Here is a 19,172-nt window from a genome sequence, read left to right on the forward strand (position 1 = left end):
GATATCATTTACTACTAAAAAATTACCATCCCTATTAGGGACAAGGACAAAGGACTCCGAGTAAACCTGCACCAAGGCAAAAAGCAAAACTCTTAGATACTGCGGAAATAAAGGAGATGCACTTAGAACTTTCATACAGATTACTTAGATTTCTTTAAGAAACAATAACCTCACTCCAATTGAGTTTTTCTTTAACAACAAAAAAGGCCTTTTAATTCAAAGTTTATTGGGCTGATCTTTTAGAGCCTTCTAACTGAATTATCCTCCAAATTGTTATTCCTTAAATTAAAATAACAACTATGACAATAAACTCATTATAAGTGTCTAGGGTACTATTAAAATTAAAGTTATTATTTTTTGAATACTTAGAAAAAACTGCCAATCTAATGATGGATAATTTTTCACAAATACTTTATCTAAAACTCAATCTGATAATTGAAAAAAGCACGTTTGTAGAATATTCCCAAAACTGCTTGAGAAATTCATGATATTTAGGAAAACTAAAATATTCTTCATTTAGTTACAATTAGCACTACAAATAAAAGATCCTCATATCAGATTGTCACTAGTCATATATTACCAAGTCTACTGACAATATTCATCTAAATACCAGCAAAAATTCACTTCTAAAAGGTTAAACACCAATGATTTAATAAACAAACCAAACTACTAGCTCTTGTAAAGACTGTATTAGTAGTCTATCAAATTTTGATATTCTTTTTAAAATTCTATAAAAACTTAAAATTTTTATTTGTATATTTTTTCCTTTGTTGAATAATCATATGAGACTAGCTGAATTTTCAACAAAACTAGAGGGTCTGTCTGACTTAAAATACACGCATTACGTCACACATGAAATTTACTTTGAAAGGGTCCTAAGTGGCACCTCAAAGAGCGAGGAAGTCAACTTTCCAAAACAGCTAAAACTAAGGCACAAGGACCAGATAACGAAAGAACCCATTCGCCAAGTTACAGACAGCAATGATTTTTAAAAGAGCCCCAAGCGGATGGTAATGGAGATTTCTATTACTAACAGTGGTCAGTGACTGTCCCCAGCAACAATGAGCAGGCCAGCTACAGTTTACCCGATTACTCAGAGGGCTTCCCCTTAATGAACCCTTTCAGAATCTGACCCAGATATGTCTACAGTTAGGAATCCCTGCTGAGGTCACTGATGATGATAAGGAAGGTTTTCACATCCTTCAGGTAGGTTGAAATAACAAAAGGTTTAGAACCTACTAATTGAAAAACTTTAAGGTGAGATGTCTTCAAAATTACAATACTTAAAAGTCAACATCATTTTCATAAACGACTCTATGAGCAGTGAAACATTCTCACCGCAGGTGCTGCATTTGGAGCTGGTCGCTGTTCAGGCGCACGCCCTTCTTCCCTGGCTTTGACAGACTGAAGAATCGCGAATATATTCTTAGAAAAATTCTGAAATACAAATGAATTTTAATTAAGCCCACTTAAAAGTAAAAACTCAAAGACAGTAAGTTAACCTAACAAGCAATTTCAGACTAAGTTTTCTTCCTCTCAATTCTGCCCCACTATACCATCATGAGCTATTACTGTTATATGCATTAGAAAACATCAACTACCATGGGGAAATTGATCTATTATTATAAACCCAGTGTCATTCATTTATTTCCATTTTACTTAAACTACATAATTAGCTATAAATTTATTCATATTCTGCATCTATTTAAAATGTAACCAGGAAATAAGGTGACATTCAAATAAAATATGAAAGATTTGTTATCAAGAGGCTTCATAACTCAATCACTACTCCAGTGTTCCGCCCCTTACCCACGGCAGGTACTTTCCAGGGCCCTCCAGGTGCAGGATGCTGCAACTGCAGACAGTACAAACCCTCATCGCTCTTCAGCTCTGCCAGAAACGTGGCAGCAGCTTCTTCATCAGCAGCTGCAGCTACTTCAGTAATTCTGACATTTTTCAGCCCAAACCTAATTCTGAATCTGTGTAACCATGCCTCACTTGCAGGAAATGGCTTCATGCCACTCATTTCAGGCAATCCCTTGCAGAAGTCTTCTTATAAACTCAATGCTTTCTGGCGTAACGCATTTTTTTTTTTTAACTATTTTCAAAAATGCACAAAAAGTAATGACAAGAGTAGCACTATTTAATATTTTTGCAAATCTACTTAATGTCTGGCTTAATAGAAGACGGCTGTATTCCCATATCTACTTCTACATTTAATATTTCTTGTGACACCTTGTTTTGGTTAAAGCTTATTAAAGAAAAACTAGCCTCACAAAGAGAACTGGAAAAGGAGTAGTAGTATAATCATCTTCAGATGACTGGATATTCTTCTTTGATATCATACCAAAACTCAGTGAGTGAAAGTTTCTTAAAGGTTACTGCAATGTAAAACCACATCCATAAACTTTTTGTACTAAAAAATCCATTGGTCTCTCTTATACTTTAAATGGATTATTTTTTTCACCCACGCAATAGCATGCATTAGTCAGGAAAATATCACTCACTGAGTTATGTAGATTTCCCAAAGACTGACATTGTGTTTATACAATGTCAACAAATTACATCTGTTAGTATCATCATGGAAGAGTCTTTAAGGATAAAGAAGCTAGTATGGTCACAGTAGCAAAAATAAACTTTTAAAATCCCCATTTTCCCACTAAAGCTCACATTGTGTCACTGGCAATAAATACTGTCAATGGCTTTCCTTAAAGGACAAACTTACTTCCTTCATTTTCGAAAAAATGTTTGCCAAATAGGTAAGTCTGAATAATACAGTTATTCGAATAAAAAAATGGTCTTCTGTGAAAAAGCAGCTGGTTCAGCACTCAACTTAGACAGCAGCACAAGTGCTATGCATGGAGATGATCGTCATATTTTGGCATGCAGCAGTAATTTACACGTTATGACTTCACCACACAAATTACTAGAAAGATGTTATTCGAGGCCACGATTTAATAAAATCAGTAAATTTTAAAAGTTCACCAAGGACATTATTAGTGGGTGAAAACCACAATGGCTACTGGTAAAGGCTGGTGCTGGTGCCCACAGTTACACCACCATTGCTTGTGCACCAGCAGAGGGAAGGCCAAAGCAGTGACAGATGCAAATAGTCTTAATCTTATTAAGAAAATGGATGAAAATCTCACCACGTTAAAAATAATGAAGTGTTGTGTGAGAGACACAACTTTAGAAGATCTATCAAAATGTAAGAAACTATAAAAATGTTATGTTATTTCTGTGTGGTAGAAGTAGAGTGATTTTGTTCCTGTAATGATCTCTTTTTATCAACTTTCCAACAATGAACAGCACTAATTTTTATAGGTTTAAAAATGTGTTTTTAATGACTATAAAATCAAGTTGTTTTATGTAGGGTACTTGCACTGGTTAACATAAGAGGACATATTTATATTTCTGATGAAACCTTCAACTTGTCTTTGATTCCAGAAATTCAAAAACTAAGAAGACTCTGATACCGGATAAAAACAAAGGTCTATCTAAAATCATGTAGCCTTTGAGGGCTATGAGTACCTACAAGGTTTTTACAGTTTGGAAGACTAAACAGTATACAGAGAACATATAAGTCAAAATCATTTTTTGTTTTTAAAAATGTTAATACTCATAGAAGTAAACCTAGCTACCAAACAACTCTTAAATTAACCTGTTTTTAAAATCAGACAGTGATTCCAATGACACTACATTAAATTAGAACGCTGTTTCAAAACGATGGTACAATCCTGCCACCTAGAGCTCAGTAAAAATTATTCAACTTAGTTACTAGAAAACTTAATGTTTATTCTACAAGTAAGAAGGGGCATATCATTTATGATTTATTCCGCTGCTATGTAATTCTGACTTTTCAACACTTATAAGCACTGTTAGAACAATATAAGTCACAATATTCAACTATGAGCCCTATATTAGGCAATAAAAACGAGCGGTAACAGGTCACTTGATTGTAAATACAAATATTAACTCATGTTCTCAGATTTCTCTAAAATTGTAAGCTCTAGAGAATGATTCTTAACCTTGAGCTCTAGTACTCTGTAAAAGAAGTAAAAGCACCCCTCAAAAAATAATTCTCTCCTTTACATAATCTTTTCTAGTAGCTTTATTCTTACTAAAAACAGTGCAGTAAATTTGAGGTCAGATTCCAAAATCCGCAAATGAAACTAGCTTGCCAAGACCAATCCTAAAGCTCATTTTCATCGGTAACCTCACACGCGTCTATGAACTCCCTTGCCGAATCATCAATCACTATTAACGACTGTGCATCAATGGAGAATTAACGTTTAGGAAAACTGGACGGTAGCGGGGGGGCGGGATGGGGGACGGGACAGGACATGAAATTATGTAAGTGAAACAAAATTCAGTGCAACCTTTTTGGAGCTCCATTAAGATACTGGACATTTAGTGTCTTTCGAATTTTTATCAGTCAAAATTTCAAGTACGCATTTCCTTTAGCCAGCATTTTGCTCCTAGGAACTAATCCTGTTGCTATATACACATAATGCACAAAGGTCTAGGTACAAGGATGCTTTTTAATGCATTATTTCTAATCGTGAATAAGAAAAGTAGAGAAGAAGGGAAGAAAGGAGGAGAAAGGGGAGGGAGGGGTGAATCCTACAATCCTGTAGAGCTACAACAACTGACTTCGTTAATAAGGAACAAATAAATATTGCTACAGCCACGTAACAGAATATAATGTACAAATTCATACATAGTATGCGTGCAGCCTGATTTTCTTAAGTTCTCTACTTTGTGGAGGAAAAAAAAATACTGATATTAATGACCAGAGAGCTTGCCATCAATAATCTGTTTATTAAGTTTAAGCAAAGATCTGCTCAACAAGAAAACTGGGCCATTCCTTGGATTCACAAATACGGTGCAAATCAAAGGGCTTGCACTTTGAGTCAGACTTTTCCATCAGCTTCTTTGGTGACCAAAAACCAACCATGTGGCAAAACAGAATGGCATATATGGGCACTTAGGAATCTAGGCTACTAATCTTTGGGAAATATAATTTGAAACCTTCTAATAGCAAATTTTAATCAATTCTATAACCATCACAGATTAAATACACACACTCCTTCTAATGGATGAGTAAAGTATCTGAATTACCTTTCCTGTGCTCTGTAAGATGGTCGTCCGTGTCCTCCACACTCTCTCTCTGCTGACGATATCTCGGGTCACATCTACCTCAGCGTCCACAAAGCTCCTCTGTTTAAGAGCAGTGATATCATCATCTAAGTCAGTCTTGATAGTAGATCTTTTCTTAGCCATAATTTTGGCTTTGATTGCAGCAATTTTTTCCACTGACATAGCTTCAGACAAAGACCTGAAAGCAATTTCTTTTTTGAAATTCCATCGCAAGGATCTCTTGAGCACATACATCTTAAATATGTTTTGGTACATTTATAATTCTTGGTAAAAATACTTTTAAATGACAATGATTAAGATTTTCTTATTTATAAAAATGACATATTTGACATTTCATGATCATATCAGATTTTTATCAGTAAAGAACCCAGAACCCATGTAGAAATATTTTATGAGAAAATTAGTAATTTCTTAGAAGGATCAATGCAAAAAAAAAAAAATTTTTCACAGCCCTCTATCTATGCAAGTTATACAAACACACAAACACACCACCTTGGAGGTGGGGGTGAAAACGCATTCTTCAAAGAATTCAAAGTTTAGATTATCCCTGAAATTTATTTCAAGGTTTCAATATATCAAATTCAGAGCTGACAGAGGCTTTTTATAAGCCACATAAACAAATACTCCTTTTAATGTCTGGAAGATGAAACCCTATTTTGAACTTTCTTTTTCTTTACTTGATTTTCAAATAACAGGTAAAATAGCAAACAGAGGCTATGTTTTCAAAACTATAAAGAAACACAACACTGAAAGTACCAATTTTATTAAGATGATAAGGTTAGTGTTTTTTCCGACAATAAAAAATGAGAAAAAGAATTAAAAAGTGTTTGGGTACCTTAACTGTTGACAAAATTATTACTCTAAACACAAGCTGACAATCTTGAAATACGTTTAAACAACATCTGGATAAAGGACAGGAATTCCTGCAGGTTTAAATACGGTAATATTACACAGTATACAAGTTTACTTATATTATGTATGGAGGTGCTTTATAACAGATGTTCAATATGTACCTAGTATTTGATTCATATAATACTATGCAATTTTCCCTCAAAATTGAAAGCATAAAAACATACATTGAGCCAAATTAAAATACTTTCCTAAATTATAATGACGTGTGCATTGGGCTTTCACTTCTAGCCAAGATGACGTAACAGAGGCCAGATCGGCCCTCCTTTGAAAAATTAGTCAAAATACACGAAATGACAGATACTTGACATCAAGCAATGACAGACAGTCATCTCTATCTAACAAATGAAACCAAATAAGTGAGCCCCATATGTGCCACAGTTTCTTGCCTTTTAAAAGTTTCCAACATGACACAGGGCAGAGAACCCAGGCAAAGCTTAGTAGACTTTGAGAAAATGGACCTGCATCCAGGAAAACCCAGCAGCTGGAATTCATAGGCCAGAGAACCTGAGAATAGAGAGCTGCACTAACGGTCTCCCTGGGGTCTTCCCGCAGAATACTACTTAGCACATGACCATGAGGAAATTGAAGCTAGGCGGAGAATCGCCCAAAAGAATTCAGAGAGCAATGTCCAGGGCTCACAAAGGTGAAGAACAGCACCTGTCCCCACCAGCCAGGCTGGAACCTCATACTCAGGGGACATCAGGTAGAGTACTCAGAATAGACTTCTCTCACCTAAGAGTACAGAACAATCACCCTACTGAACACTATTCAAATAACAAATGTTAAAGAACAAGCCGGTTCCAAGTGATTTAACTATGTCTCAAAACAAAAACAAATGAAAAAATTAAATTCTTGATTGTATATGGCCTCATTAGCAAATTCTCCCAAATGTTGGAGGAAATAATACCAATTCTAAACAAACTCCTCCAGAAAACTGAAGAGAAGGAAATACTTTCCAATCAATTCTGAGACCAGAATCATCTTCATGTGAAAAAAGACATACATTACAAGAAAACTACACCTCATAAACATAACTGCAAAATTTCTATATAAATTTTCAAATCTAATTTAATAATATATAAAAAGGATAATACATCCTGACTATGGTAGGCAGCTCCTGAAATTATTATTTAATAATCTCTACCTTCTGGCATTCACACCCACACTTAATCCCCTCTGTGTGTGTGTGTAGAATACTGTACAAGGTGCAGAGTGTTACTCTAAAGATTTGGCTACAAAAAACACTAACTTCTATCTTCCATGGCCTCTCTCTTGCCCTCTTATTGGCTCACTCTGATGAAGTAAGCTGTAGTGTTGTGGAATATTCTATGGGCAGACCAAATGTAACAAAGAACCAACAGACACCTCTAAGCAACAGGTGAAGAACTGAAATGTGTCTACCAGCCTGCGAGGAACAAGCACGTGAACTCGGAAGCAGATCCTCTTGCCTACGTATGAGAGAAGTCTTGGCCAACCAACGCCTTCAACGTGGCATCGTGACAGATCCAGAAGTACAGAAGCCACCTACATCACCTCAAGATGCCTGACTCTCAGAAACCGAGATAACGAATGTGTACTGTTAAGACGCTATGTTCCAGGTTAACTTGTTGGCAACAATAACAGATAATAAAATAACCAAGTAGAGGTTATTCATAGAAGACAAACGTTCAAAAAATTAATTCACCATATTAAAAGAAAAACTGTATGATCATTTAAATAGAATCAGAAAAAGCATTTGACAATAGCCAGCATTCCTTTCTGATAAAATACCAGCAAATGTGGAATAAAAAGGATATTTCCTTAATCTGTTAAAAATTATCTACAAAAAAACACCTTTTGCTAACCTGTTTATATAGTAAAGGAAAGCTTCCCCCTCAAATGAGGAACAAGAAGGTCTAATCTCACTGCTTCTAGTCAACACTGGGTATGCAAGTCTAGCCAGTGCAAGAGGCAAGGAATAAAACGCATCTAGTTTTGAAATAAAAAAAATAAAGATGTACTTTGTGTATACAACATGATTATCTATGTAGAAAAGCCAATGAAATCTACCAAAAAAAGTTACAAAGGACAATCAATGAGTTTAGCATGACTGCATGATTCAAGGTCCATAACCAAAAGTCCGTTTGTTTCTATACTGGCAATATATAATCAAGAATTTAAAAAATAAATAAAAAATAAATTAAAAAACCATTATCAAAAAGTATGAAATACCTGTAAAAAATGATAAAAAGACAAAATCATACACTGAGAATTATAAAGTTTTAAGAAAAAACAAAGCAGACTTAACTATCTCTCCATTATTAGAGAAATAAACCATGTTCCTAAGTCAGAAGACTCAGTATTTTTAATATGTCAATTCTTCCTCAAACTGGTCTACAGATTCGATGCAATCTCAATCAAAATCCCAGCAGGCTTTTTTGTAGAAAGTTGCAAACTCATATAGAAATGCAAAGGACCTAAAACAGCAAAGCATCCTTGAAACAGTACAGAGATGGGAGGCTAACACTACTTGATTTCAAAACTTATAAAGAAAGAGAAATGTAAACAGTGTGCTTATCAGCAAAAAGACAAATAGATCAACGATACAGAATAGGTCCAGAAATAGAACTATACATGAAAGAACTAATTTTTTTTTTTATCCAGGTGCAAAGACCAATAATGCTGAAACAAGTGGCTCTCCATTTGCACAAAATTGAACTTCGGTCCCTGTCTCAAAAAAACAAGTGCATTTTTATCCAGACCGCATACAAAAAATTAACTGAAAGTAGATCAGACTAAAATGTAAAACCTACAACTATAAAATTTCTGCAAGAAAAAACTTTGTTGACCCTTTTCGGGCAAAGATTTCTCACATCTAACACTGAAGCACGATTCACAAAAGAACAAACTGATAAATTAGACTTCATAAAAATTAAATATTCTTCAAAAGGCAGCTACGGGAATAAAAAGGGAAGTCAGACTGGGAGGAATGTTTCCAATGCATCCTTTAAAAAAGTGCTTGTACTCAGAACACGTAACGAACTTTCAAAACTCGATAATGAGAAAACAATCAAGTAACAAAATGGACAAAAATCTGAAGACACTTCGCCAAAGATGACACAGGGTGGCAAATAAACACATGAAAAGGTGAGCGGATCTTTTAACTTTGAAATGTTAAAATTAAAAAGCCTGATTATACCAAGAATTGGCAAAGATGTGAAAAACCCAGAATTCTTAAACGCTGCTGGTAAAAATTTAACAGTGCAACCACTTTGAAAAACAGGCAATTTCTTAAAAAGTTAAATCTACAATACTGTACGATTCAACTATTCCTCGCCTAGGTATTTAACTCAAGAGAAATGAAAACATGACCATGTAAAAACTGTACACCAATGTTCATAGCTTTAGTGGTAATAGCCAAAAAAACAGCAAGAGTGAAATGTCCATTAACAGGTAACTGGGAAAAACATTACAGCCACACAAAGAAATAGTACTCAGCAATATAAAAGGATGACCTATTGACACTTCCAACATCAAGGATGAATCTCAAAATGATTGCGCTAAATGAAAGAAACTGGACCCAAAAAAAGTCCATACTACAAAATTCCATTTATATTTAACTCTAGGGGGGAAAAAGACTGATCTCAAGCAATGGCAGATCATTTGTTGCCTGGGGAGAGGATGTGGCGTGGGCAGAGCACAGGATTACAAAGGTGTACGGGAAAGCTATGGGTGGACGGGAAAGCTATGGGTGGACGTGACGGCCATGATCCCGACTGCGATGACCATTTCACAGACGTACACACATGTGAAAACTTATAAACTCACACTTTTTAAATACATGTGGCTTATTATATGTCAAGTATCCTCAACAAAGCTTTTTAAAATCTGCGTTGATTTAAATTGTTTGGATAAAACTTCCAAAAACCTGCATTGTGCCAAGGAAAAATTAAGAAGTGATTCTAACTATAGTAAAAACAGGCGATCAACAAAATAAGAGGCCAAAGCCAGCCACGCCCATTCATTTAGGAACAAAAGCACCTACAGCTGTTTCCCACCCACGAGAGAGCTGAAAAGTTGGAAAAAAAATATATATGACTTGCAAAGCCAAAATACTGATTACGTGGCACTTTACAGAGCAAGTTTGCTGCTCCTACTATCAACAAGAGATTACATGATGATATATGAGTAGCTTGGATTATAAAGTAATTTTAAAAAGGAAAGATCAATATAGTAGTAACACAATCGAGAAAATTTTTCAGAAAGCACAATTAGCACAATGGCTTCCACACCCCAACACACACCTAACATCTGTGGGACTTAGGGCATAGAGGCACATAACGAATACAAAAGGTAAATGTAAATGTAGACGGCATATTAACATCCCTCTTCCATATGACCTTACATATACCTAAACTGTCTACTTTTCCACTGAAGAAATTCTTACCTAATCTGTTCAGTCTGTACAATTCCTTCTTTGTGACCCTCCAAGCGAGCAGCCAATCTCTCTTTATCAAGGCGCACACACTCTTCATCCTGAAAACCATCACTGGTTAGTAAACATTTTAAATGTTTATTTAACTTTTATAAAGGAAAAAAAAAAAACTCCATGTAACTTCCCTTACATAAATTCCCACTCATATTCCCACTTATATTCCAAGCATTACTGACCTTATGTCAATTTTAAGACTACTTTTAGTTATATAAAAACAATAACACTAAATATATGTTGGCTCAAGCAAGAATAGAACTGGCTAAAAGCTTACCAAAAAATTTTACTTTTTTCTCGGATTAAGTGGTCTTCTCATAACATATCGCAGCTACTTTTATGCAGAAAGATATCATACAACAAATAAATGCCCACTCTTCAGGAAAATTTATAACTAAATGTTATAAAAAGCCTTTGCCAGTCAAAAATTTTATTTTGGATCTAGATTTTTTTTTTTTTTTCATCTGTTGCCCCAGGTTCTGAATCCATCAGGACAGGTCAAAACACTAGAAGTGAAACTTTAATGGTTTTCAAAACGTGTTCTTCAAAACACTAGAAAGTCCCACAAAGTCTGCCATGGGCCACTTTTTGACTGAATTCAACCCTGGGAACTCAGCTTTTTAATTTGCATATTAAAATTTCAGGTAAAATTTAGTCTAAAAAGTGGTTACTTAAAAACGAAACTTAGTAACTCTAATCTAGCTTAATCCCCATATTCAACAAAGGAGGACCGGAGTCAGGGTCTATGACTAACAGAATATAAAGCTGGATAAAAAGCATCAGTATATTCGAGACCGACAAGGATGCTGTGCTCTAGTTCCTGCTCCAACATTGATCTCTCTTGTAAAACTCTTAAGGAAAACATATTGCTCACATGAACACAAGGATGATATTTTAGGAAATGCAGTAAGTTTTTGCCATCTGTAATAATGGTGTAACGTTCATTAGTACAGTTCCTCCAGAGACTGCTGATTTTAAAAACTGCAGCCTAGATCTTGATCAGATCTGGACCCCTGCCCTCAAGGTTTCTCCCTCCCAGCATGGTGCCTTGCAGGTTCCCCACAGGTCTACTGAACTGAAAACTCTTCATGTAATACAGCCGTCTAAGTAACTCATTTAACTCTCTAACTGCTCTGGAAATAATTTTATTCTATTTCCTGCAGATTTTTCAAATTATTAGAATCCCAGCAGATGAGCATTTCTGACGTGTTCAATTTTTCAATAATTAAACTGTGTTCAATAATTAAACTGTGAATTTCAGGTTTTTCCAAATAAATGATCTCCTTAAATTCACTCATTTTGTATAGTGGGTCACAACTTCCTCTTATACAAGGGAGTTGGGGAAATTTTCAGTTTTACTACCACAAAATGTGTACCCAGCATAGTGGAATGGCTAGCAGCCAGACTGCCTGGGTTCCAATTCTGGTTCTGTGAACCTCCCAAGTCACTCATTCTCTCTAAGCCCGTTTGCTCGTGGATGACACACACAGTACTGCCTACGTCAGGAGCCTGTGGTGAGGATTACCTGAGTTGATGTATATAAAGTACACAGAACATCACCTAACACGGAGCAATAACAATGTACTGTCGTTATTATCGTTACCTAGAACACATCCGGCCCATGTCTCGAAGTATGCTAATTAAAATTACATTATTTAAGATTCAAATTTTAATCAAACAGTCCCATCCCTTTAACAGCTATCTTTCTTGGCCTTAATTGTGTATGCTATGCTATTTATGTAGCAGGCAAAAGGTACATTTGATTTCTATACAAGTGTGAGATGAAAAGATTTATGGTTTCTAGTCATGTTAACACTTGTGATGACTGTGTTATTCCTATGTTGTTAATTGACATATGACTGGTTTAGTCATTCCTCAGATCTTAAGTGTGCCTCTGGCACACAATCTTCCACTATCAGAGGCTTTCATATGTAATTCATCTGGGACTTGTTAAAAATTTAAATAAATGGTATCACAAAATTCCTAAGGTTGAATCATCTCATTCAGTGCACTAGATAATCAATAAATTTTCTTTCCAAAAGTAACTGCATTTCTTATGTGGCTTCTATTTCATGTGAACTATCCTTATATACCAATATTAACATTCTACTTGCTGGCTATAAAACGCTATAAAAACATGTAACCTGAAATGTCAGTATTTTAAGAAGTAACTGTAATAAGCAATTCATGTTCATAGCTCTTAAAAGTGAAGCAAATTTCCAAACCATCTTATTCCAGCATTAGGCAAACTACAACCCAAAGGCCGAACCTGGTCCACCATCTGTTCTGTAAAATTTTACTGGAATACAGCCTTGCCCATTCATGTAGGCATTGTCTATGCCTACCTTCACATCACAATCACAGTGTGGAATAGCTGGAGAGATGAAATGGCCCCCAAGGCCTAAAATGTTTACTGTCTGGCTCTTTACAGAAACACTTTCCTGACTCCTGATCTAGTCCAACACTTTTATCGATAAGGAAAATATAGTAATTGATCCATCACATGGCTTATACCTGCGATATCTTGAACTACTTGCTCAAGCTGACTATCAATCAACTGTTTATTCTACAATTTTTCCAGAAAAAAAAGCCCCTAGTACTACTATGAGCAAAGAATTCTTACTGCTACATAATCCCAATTTCTGTAACAAACAAACCTCTAAAATCAAATTCCATTACCTCAATCCGTGGTTTCTTTGCTTCTGCTAAAACTTCATCTGCAGCTCGTTTGACTGTAAGAAAAAAAGAAGTAAATAAATGTATGGTTTTGGGACAGGTTTTTAAAAGTTCAATATAAACATGGACAAGACATACCTTGAGTAGATCGCTGAAGACCTATTTCTAGAGGGGCACTTCTGTCTATACTTGCTGACGTTGCTGCAGATTTAAAAAAAATGTGAGATCAATATTCGAGCACATATACTGGATATTATCATAAGTAAAATGTTGAAGATTTATTATATTACTTTACATATGGTGACTTCCCGAGCTAAAACATAGGTTTTAAAGCAGCTTTGTAAATGTATTTTATTAGAAAAGATTATTGTGTATTATAAAGTTTACTAAGAATGCAAACTAATTTTAGCAATTTAGCTTATAAATAATTGAGATAACCTGACTGAAATCAACTGGTCACTTCAAAGAACAGACTCCGATACACATGCATATGGAATTGTATCTAAACATAAATACATAAACATACATATATGAAGGAAAGGTTACTGTTTAAGTTAGCAATCACTTTAAATTGCAATTATTAATTATCCTAATTGGTAAAATTTTTTAATTTTTTTAAATTAAATCATTTAATTTTTAAATGGTTCAAAATGATGAAAAGATAACAAAGGGGTGTATCTCTCCCCATCCACCTAGTTCCTACCACCTTACGTAACTACTGTTAGTCTCTTGTATATCCTTCTAGAATTTCCTTTTGTAGGTACAAGAAATCCAAAATATTTTTATGTCCTCCTTTCTTACAAAGATAGTATACTATACATACTGTCCTGACCCTTCCTTTAACTTATCAAATATCACCAACATCTCTCGGTATCAGTACGTGAAGCATTTTTTAACCCTGCCTTTTTTTTTTTATAGTTACATAGTATGCTACTGTATGGTTACATTATAATTTAAGTAATTCTAGATTAATGGGCAGTTCAATTTTAACAGTTTTTGCCACGATAAACAATGGTACAATGAAGAACTTTATATATATGTTGCTGCATACATTTCCAAATTTACTTCTATGATAAGGCCCCAGATGTAAGATATCTAAGTTCAATCTGTAATGACACATTACTGCCAAACTTCTTCAGCAGGGGTTGAATCAACTGACACTACAATCAACCCTATATTATAATATCTATTTCCTCACAGTCTCACCAGAGTAGATAATCAAACTTCTAGATTTTTAGCTAACAGGGGGAAAAAATAAAGCTATCTCTGCATAGTTTTTAATTTGTAATTCCCTCATAAATGAAACTAAGCATTTTTCATAATTTTATTACTTTTTCTGTGAACTGTATACCAAAATCCATTGTTAGTCTTTTATGTATGTATTTTCAAGACCACTTTGTATTATTAGAAAGATTGGCCCTTTTACTGTGATGAACTGAAACATGGTTCCCTATCTTTTTTTAGTAACATAAAACTTTTATTTTTACCATCCTGTTAACTAAATAATTCTCGCCTTTCCGCCACTGATTTGACATGTTAAACTCACATAACTTAACATTTAACATAAAAAGAAATTATTCTATCAATTTATTCATTCACGAATTTAAATTACTATGGTTTCACTGTTACGTTCTAAACTCTAGAATGGCTAGTATTTTCTCATTGCTCTTCTCCAAATTTCTGACGCTTACTTTATCGAATGAGTTTTAGAATCATGTTGTCCAGTGCCACTTGTTCCTCAAGAAAACTAGAGGGATTTTTATTGGGATCATGTTAAACATAACAAATTATGTTAAAAACTGATTCTTCAAGATGTTATATCTTCCTAAGAACAGGGAATGTCTTAAGATTGGTTCAACTCTTTAATTAAACCATTAAATTAGTATCTTTTTTAATTAGCAAAGTAATACACTTGAAGACTAAAATAATTTGTCCTACAGAAACCACAGGAAATGACGAGGACAAATAAAGGACAACTTTACTCTGGATTCTGAAAAGAAAAACCATTTGTTCTAAAGCACTGTCCCCAAACTAGCCTTTTTCTCAGGCTCACCTGAGATACTTTTTAAAAACAGAGAATCCCAGACTGTATACCAGAAGCAAAAAAAAAAAAAAAAAGTGTTCAAAAAATAAAAGCCTCTGCCTATCTTCCTAAACGCCATCCTCTTCACAGCAAATTTAAGGCCCCTCCTCAATCCTCCCCTAGGATTCTCACCCTTTGCTTATCAGTATACTTTGCATGCTTAAGACAAGGATTTTGCATTTTACACAGCACCCTGCACAATGCCTTTAAGAAAAAGCACTCGGTGTTTGCTGAATGATCAGTGAGGACAGAGCAGGAAGACAACACTCTTGATGATGGTCTTCCCCTCAATCTCGCTGTTAAAGTCACGGAGCAGAATATGGGGCAAGATAGCTAATAATGACTCACTTGAAGGTAATAAACTCCACCCCAGGGAAGGCAAGACCAAACGATTCTGTTATATCAACTTCTCTGTACTCGGTAAGACAGCAAGTTAATAGCTACTCGACCAGCTATGTACCTCCTATTAACTAATATTCTCAGAGCTGGCCATTTGACAGCTGTCTGCCCCTCAGAAATTGCCCTCTAGTCACGGTGACAGACAATATATAAATAAACAAACAGATACATGATTTCAGGTCAATATAAGGGATTTGATGGAAAATAAATCAGGATGGTACTACCCACAGACAGGGCGTGAGGGAAAACGATGTTATTTTATACTTCAGAATGGTCAGGTAAGCACTCTCTGACAGAATACCATTTGAGCGCACAGATCTGAATGAGGTGGTAAGAAGTGAGCCACGTGACAACTGTGAAGAAACAAAAGTGAATGCAGAGAGAACAGCAACTGCAAAGGCTACAAGGGTTAAAACAGTTAAAAGAACCAATAAGACTGGACTGCTGTGAGCAAAGGAAGGCTGGGTGATGAGATCGGAAGCCCAAGCTTTAGTCAGAAGCGCCAGCAGGTGGGTCAGGACAGGGAGCATGAGCATTATCCTCAGTGATGAGAAGCTACAGGACGGTCTTGAGCAGGTGAGTGACACAATCGCGTTTACTCGTTTTTCCAGACAGGTCACTCTAATGGTCAGCAGAGACTACCCCGGAGAAAACAACGGGGAGGGACCGTGAGAGGGCCCTGCGGGAATTTAAAGAGGAGGCACAGAGCAGGGTGGAAGCAGACCGGTTAGAAGTTGGCAGACTTTTAAAGATGGAATAGATGTGAGGGTGTAAGAGGAGGGGCATCAAAGGTTTATCCAGGGCCTTTAGCCTAGGCAACCGGATGACCGGGATGCCACTTACGGAGACGGGAGCACTGGCAAACAGACCTGCTGATCGGTTCTGCTCCCCAGAGGAGGAAAGAAAGGAATCAGCATTCTGTTTCTGGATATGTTAAATTCCATATGCCTACTAAATAACCCAGGGAAGATATGGAGAGTGGATCCACAAATCCCAAGCACAGGAACAGGTCAGCATTGAAGGTAAGGGGTGTGCAAAACTGAGTGAGAGGCGGACAAGGAGCAGAAAGAGAACCACGAGAGCCTGGGCCCTGAATGCCAAGCGGAGAAAGGCTCTCCAGGAGGGCACAGGCGACAGACGCAAGAGCTGCCGAGAGCGCGAGTACGCTAGTGTTCGCCTCGAAGTGATTTCGGCGGGACGGTGAGTGAGGAGAAAGCCAGAATGCAGCGGAGTCCAGAGAACCACGTAAGGAAGCAGTGGCGGTGATACCACACGACTCTTCTTTCAACGAATTTTGCAATAAAAAGAAGACAAATGGAGTAGATAGTAGGAATGTGGGGGCAAAATTTTTTTTCAAATGAGCGATGCTCTTCTATGTCTTCTAAAGAGAATGATGCAGACGAGAAAACTGGTGATGCAAACAAGAGAAAAGCAACAATTTTCAAAGGCAAAGTTTTTGAAGGTGTGAAAGGAGATGGAATCCATACACGAGGAAGGGGGCACTGGCCTCAGGAGCAAGGACACGGTATTCACGCTACCAGGAAAGACAGGGGGGCACACGGACACAGCTGCAAGGGAGGTCCGTTGTCAGAGGGAACACAGATTCTCTTCCCACTGCTTCTTACTTCACATGGGAAAAAATGATGTCTACCTAAGAGAGCGAGCAATTTAAAAAATTACTCACATGCTTCTCCATTGAGATATCCAAGTAGATCTTTTCGGTCAGGTCTTCTAACCACAGGAATATTTTCAGTCTGAAATAAAAATTTTCATTAGATAGAAAATCAATTAGAAGAAACTTGGTAAAAATAAACATCATGAAATGTCTGAATTTTGTTCCAACATATCTTGACAACATTTACATAGGATCATATTTTTAGAAAAAGACCAGACTAAAAGAACCTATTAAAAACTTGAAAAAAATTCTAGTCTACAGCCATGCCACCCTGATCACACCCGATCCAGGCTGATCTCCGAAGCTAAGCAGGGTTGGGCAAGGAAGGAAAGAAGGAAGGAAAGAAGAAAGGAAGGAAGGGAGGGAGGGAGGGAGGGGAAGAAGGGAAGGAGGGAGGGAAGTCTATTAAAAAAGTTAGAAATGCTAAAAAAGACAACGTTGGCTTTTTAAAAAAGTCTGAAAAAATTTTAGGCATATTAAATTTGGGAACTTTACTCTTGAATTCAATTAAGATATACAAAAGATAATCATTAGAAATGAAACAATGACCCCATTCCTCTTCAAAATATCAATTTGAGTCTTTTGTATTCCCTTTGGTAACTCTGTGTATTTAGTTTTAATTTTACTCATCATGGTTTGTATATTTGGAGCAAGTTATCTTTTTGTCCCATTGCTTGTTCATTTTATGCAATGTTTCCAAAGTATTTTCTTTTCTCACACCCAAACTAGTCTTCCTCAAAATATCCTACTTGAACTCTTCCAAATAAACTAACTTAACCACTTAACAGTAGGTATATGTTGTTTAGGCACAGGGAAAAATTTAGGAGATCCTACGGGAAAATGTTAATGGTGATTGTTTACTTTCAACATTACATTTCTTTTTTATTCTCGAGTATGTATAAATTCTGTAAGAAGTGTAAAAGATTAAAAAATAAAATCTGGAAACGTATCTATATTGGTAAAATGGACAATTTTAAGTTCCTACGTAAGCAATTTGTAAAGAGGTGATCGAACAAATAAATCTGTATACATTAAGCGCCAAGCCCTCTTTGGGCCATGAATTCAGTGAATCTTGTAATTACCACAATTTTCTCTATCATTTTTATAATGCAAACAAACAAAAGAATAAAGAAAAACTAGTGCCTCCAGGATTAATTAAAAACCCTTTCTCACTTTACATAAGCAACGATGAAAGAAATAACAAGAACCCTTAGTGTCTCTGGATACTGGACATTGAGTACTGATTTAATTTCACTGCACCAAACACTTTGCACACAGTGCTTGCACACTCGATAACAGTATGAACAACATATATAATCACTTAAAATATTTTTTAAAGAGACGGGAGACTAACCTTTAATTTCTGCTCATGGGTATAAACATTTAAGAGCCCACAGGTTTTTCTATGCATTAGTCTATATGAAATATCGTAGTTTAAAATTTTTAATTAATTCTCTTTAAATTACTGTTTCTAACATACTTCAACATTTAATCACTAATAAGTCATGTACACGTTGATAGCCAACTGAAAAAGATGGATAACTACTCACATCAAAATAGGGGCTGTGGGTAGGGAAAACTATGTCAAAAATAGTCCACTTAGAAGAGTGAATTACACAAAGGAGTTAGGAGAATAAAACTACAGAACTCTGGAATTTTAGAACCTGCCCTCTCAAATCTGTCATATATTTAAAAAACAAAAGGGTTAAATTTCACTTGAGTGAGGGTTCTAAGGGACACCACAATGACCACAGTTATCAGTCGCACACATCAATCATTCACCGAGGACATACTCTCTA

At 35.9% G+C, this 19,172-nt stretch overlaps 1 protein-coding gene across 1 annotated transcript in view; it reads right to left on the bottom strand.

Annotated features, from left to right (window-relative positions):
- CDC73 (cell division cycle 73) overlaps positions 1-19,172 on the bottom strand; it is an 84,331-nt gene that overhangs the window by 61,590 nt on the left and 3,569 nt on the right. The window contains exons 3-8 of the mRNA XM_016122685.2: positions 17,383-17,452; positions 13,355-13,417; positions 13,220-13,272; positions 10,499-10,587; positions 5,122-5,338; positions 1,339-1,437 (exon numbers count right to left, since the gene is read on the bottom strand). Coding sequence (XP_015978171.1) covers positions 1,339-1,437; positions 5,122-5,338; positions 10,499-10,587; positions 13,220-13,272; positions 13,355-13,417; positions 17,383-17,452 — 591 coding nt within the window. The remainder of the gene's footprint in view (positions 1-1,338; positions 1,438-5,121; positions 5,339-10,498; positions 10,588-13,219; positions 13,273-13,354; positions 13,418-17,382; positions 17,453-19,172) is intronic.

Source organism: Rousettus aegyptiacus, unplaced genomic scaffold (genome assembly GCF_014176215.1).
Source record: "Rousettus aegyptiacus isolate mRouAeg1 unplaced genomic scaffold, mRouAeg1.p scaffold_m13_p_18, whole genome shotgun sequence".
Taxonomy (NCBI): Eukaryota; Metazoa; Chordata; class Mammalia; order Chiroptera; family Pteropodidae; genus Rousettus; species Rousettus aegyptiacus.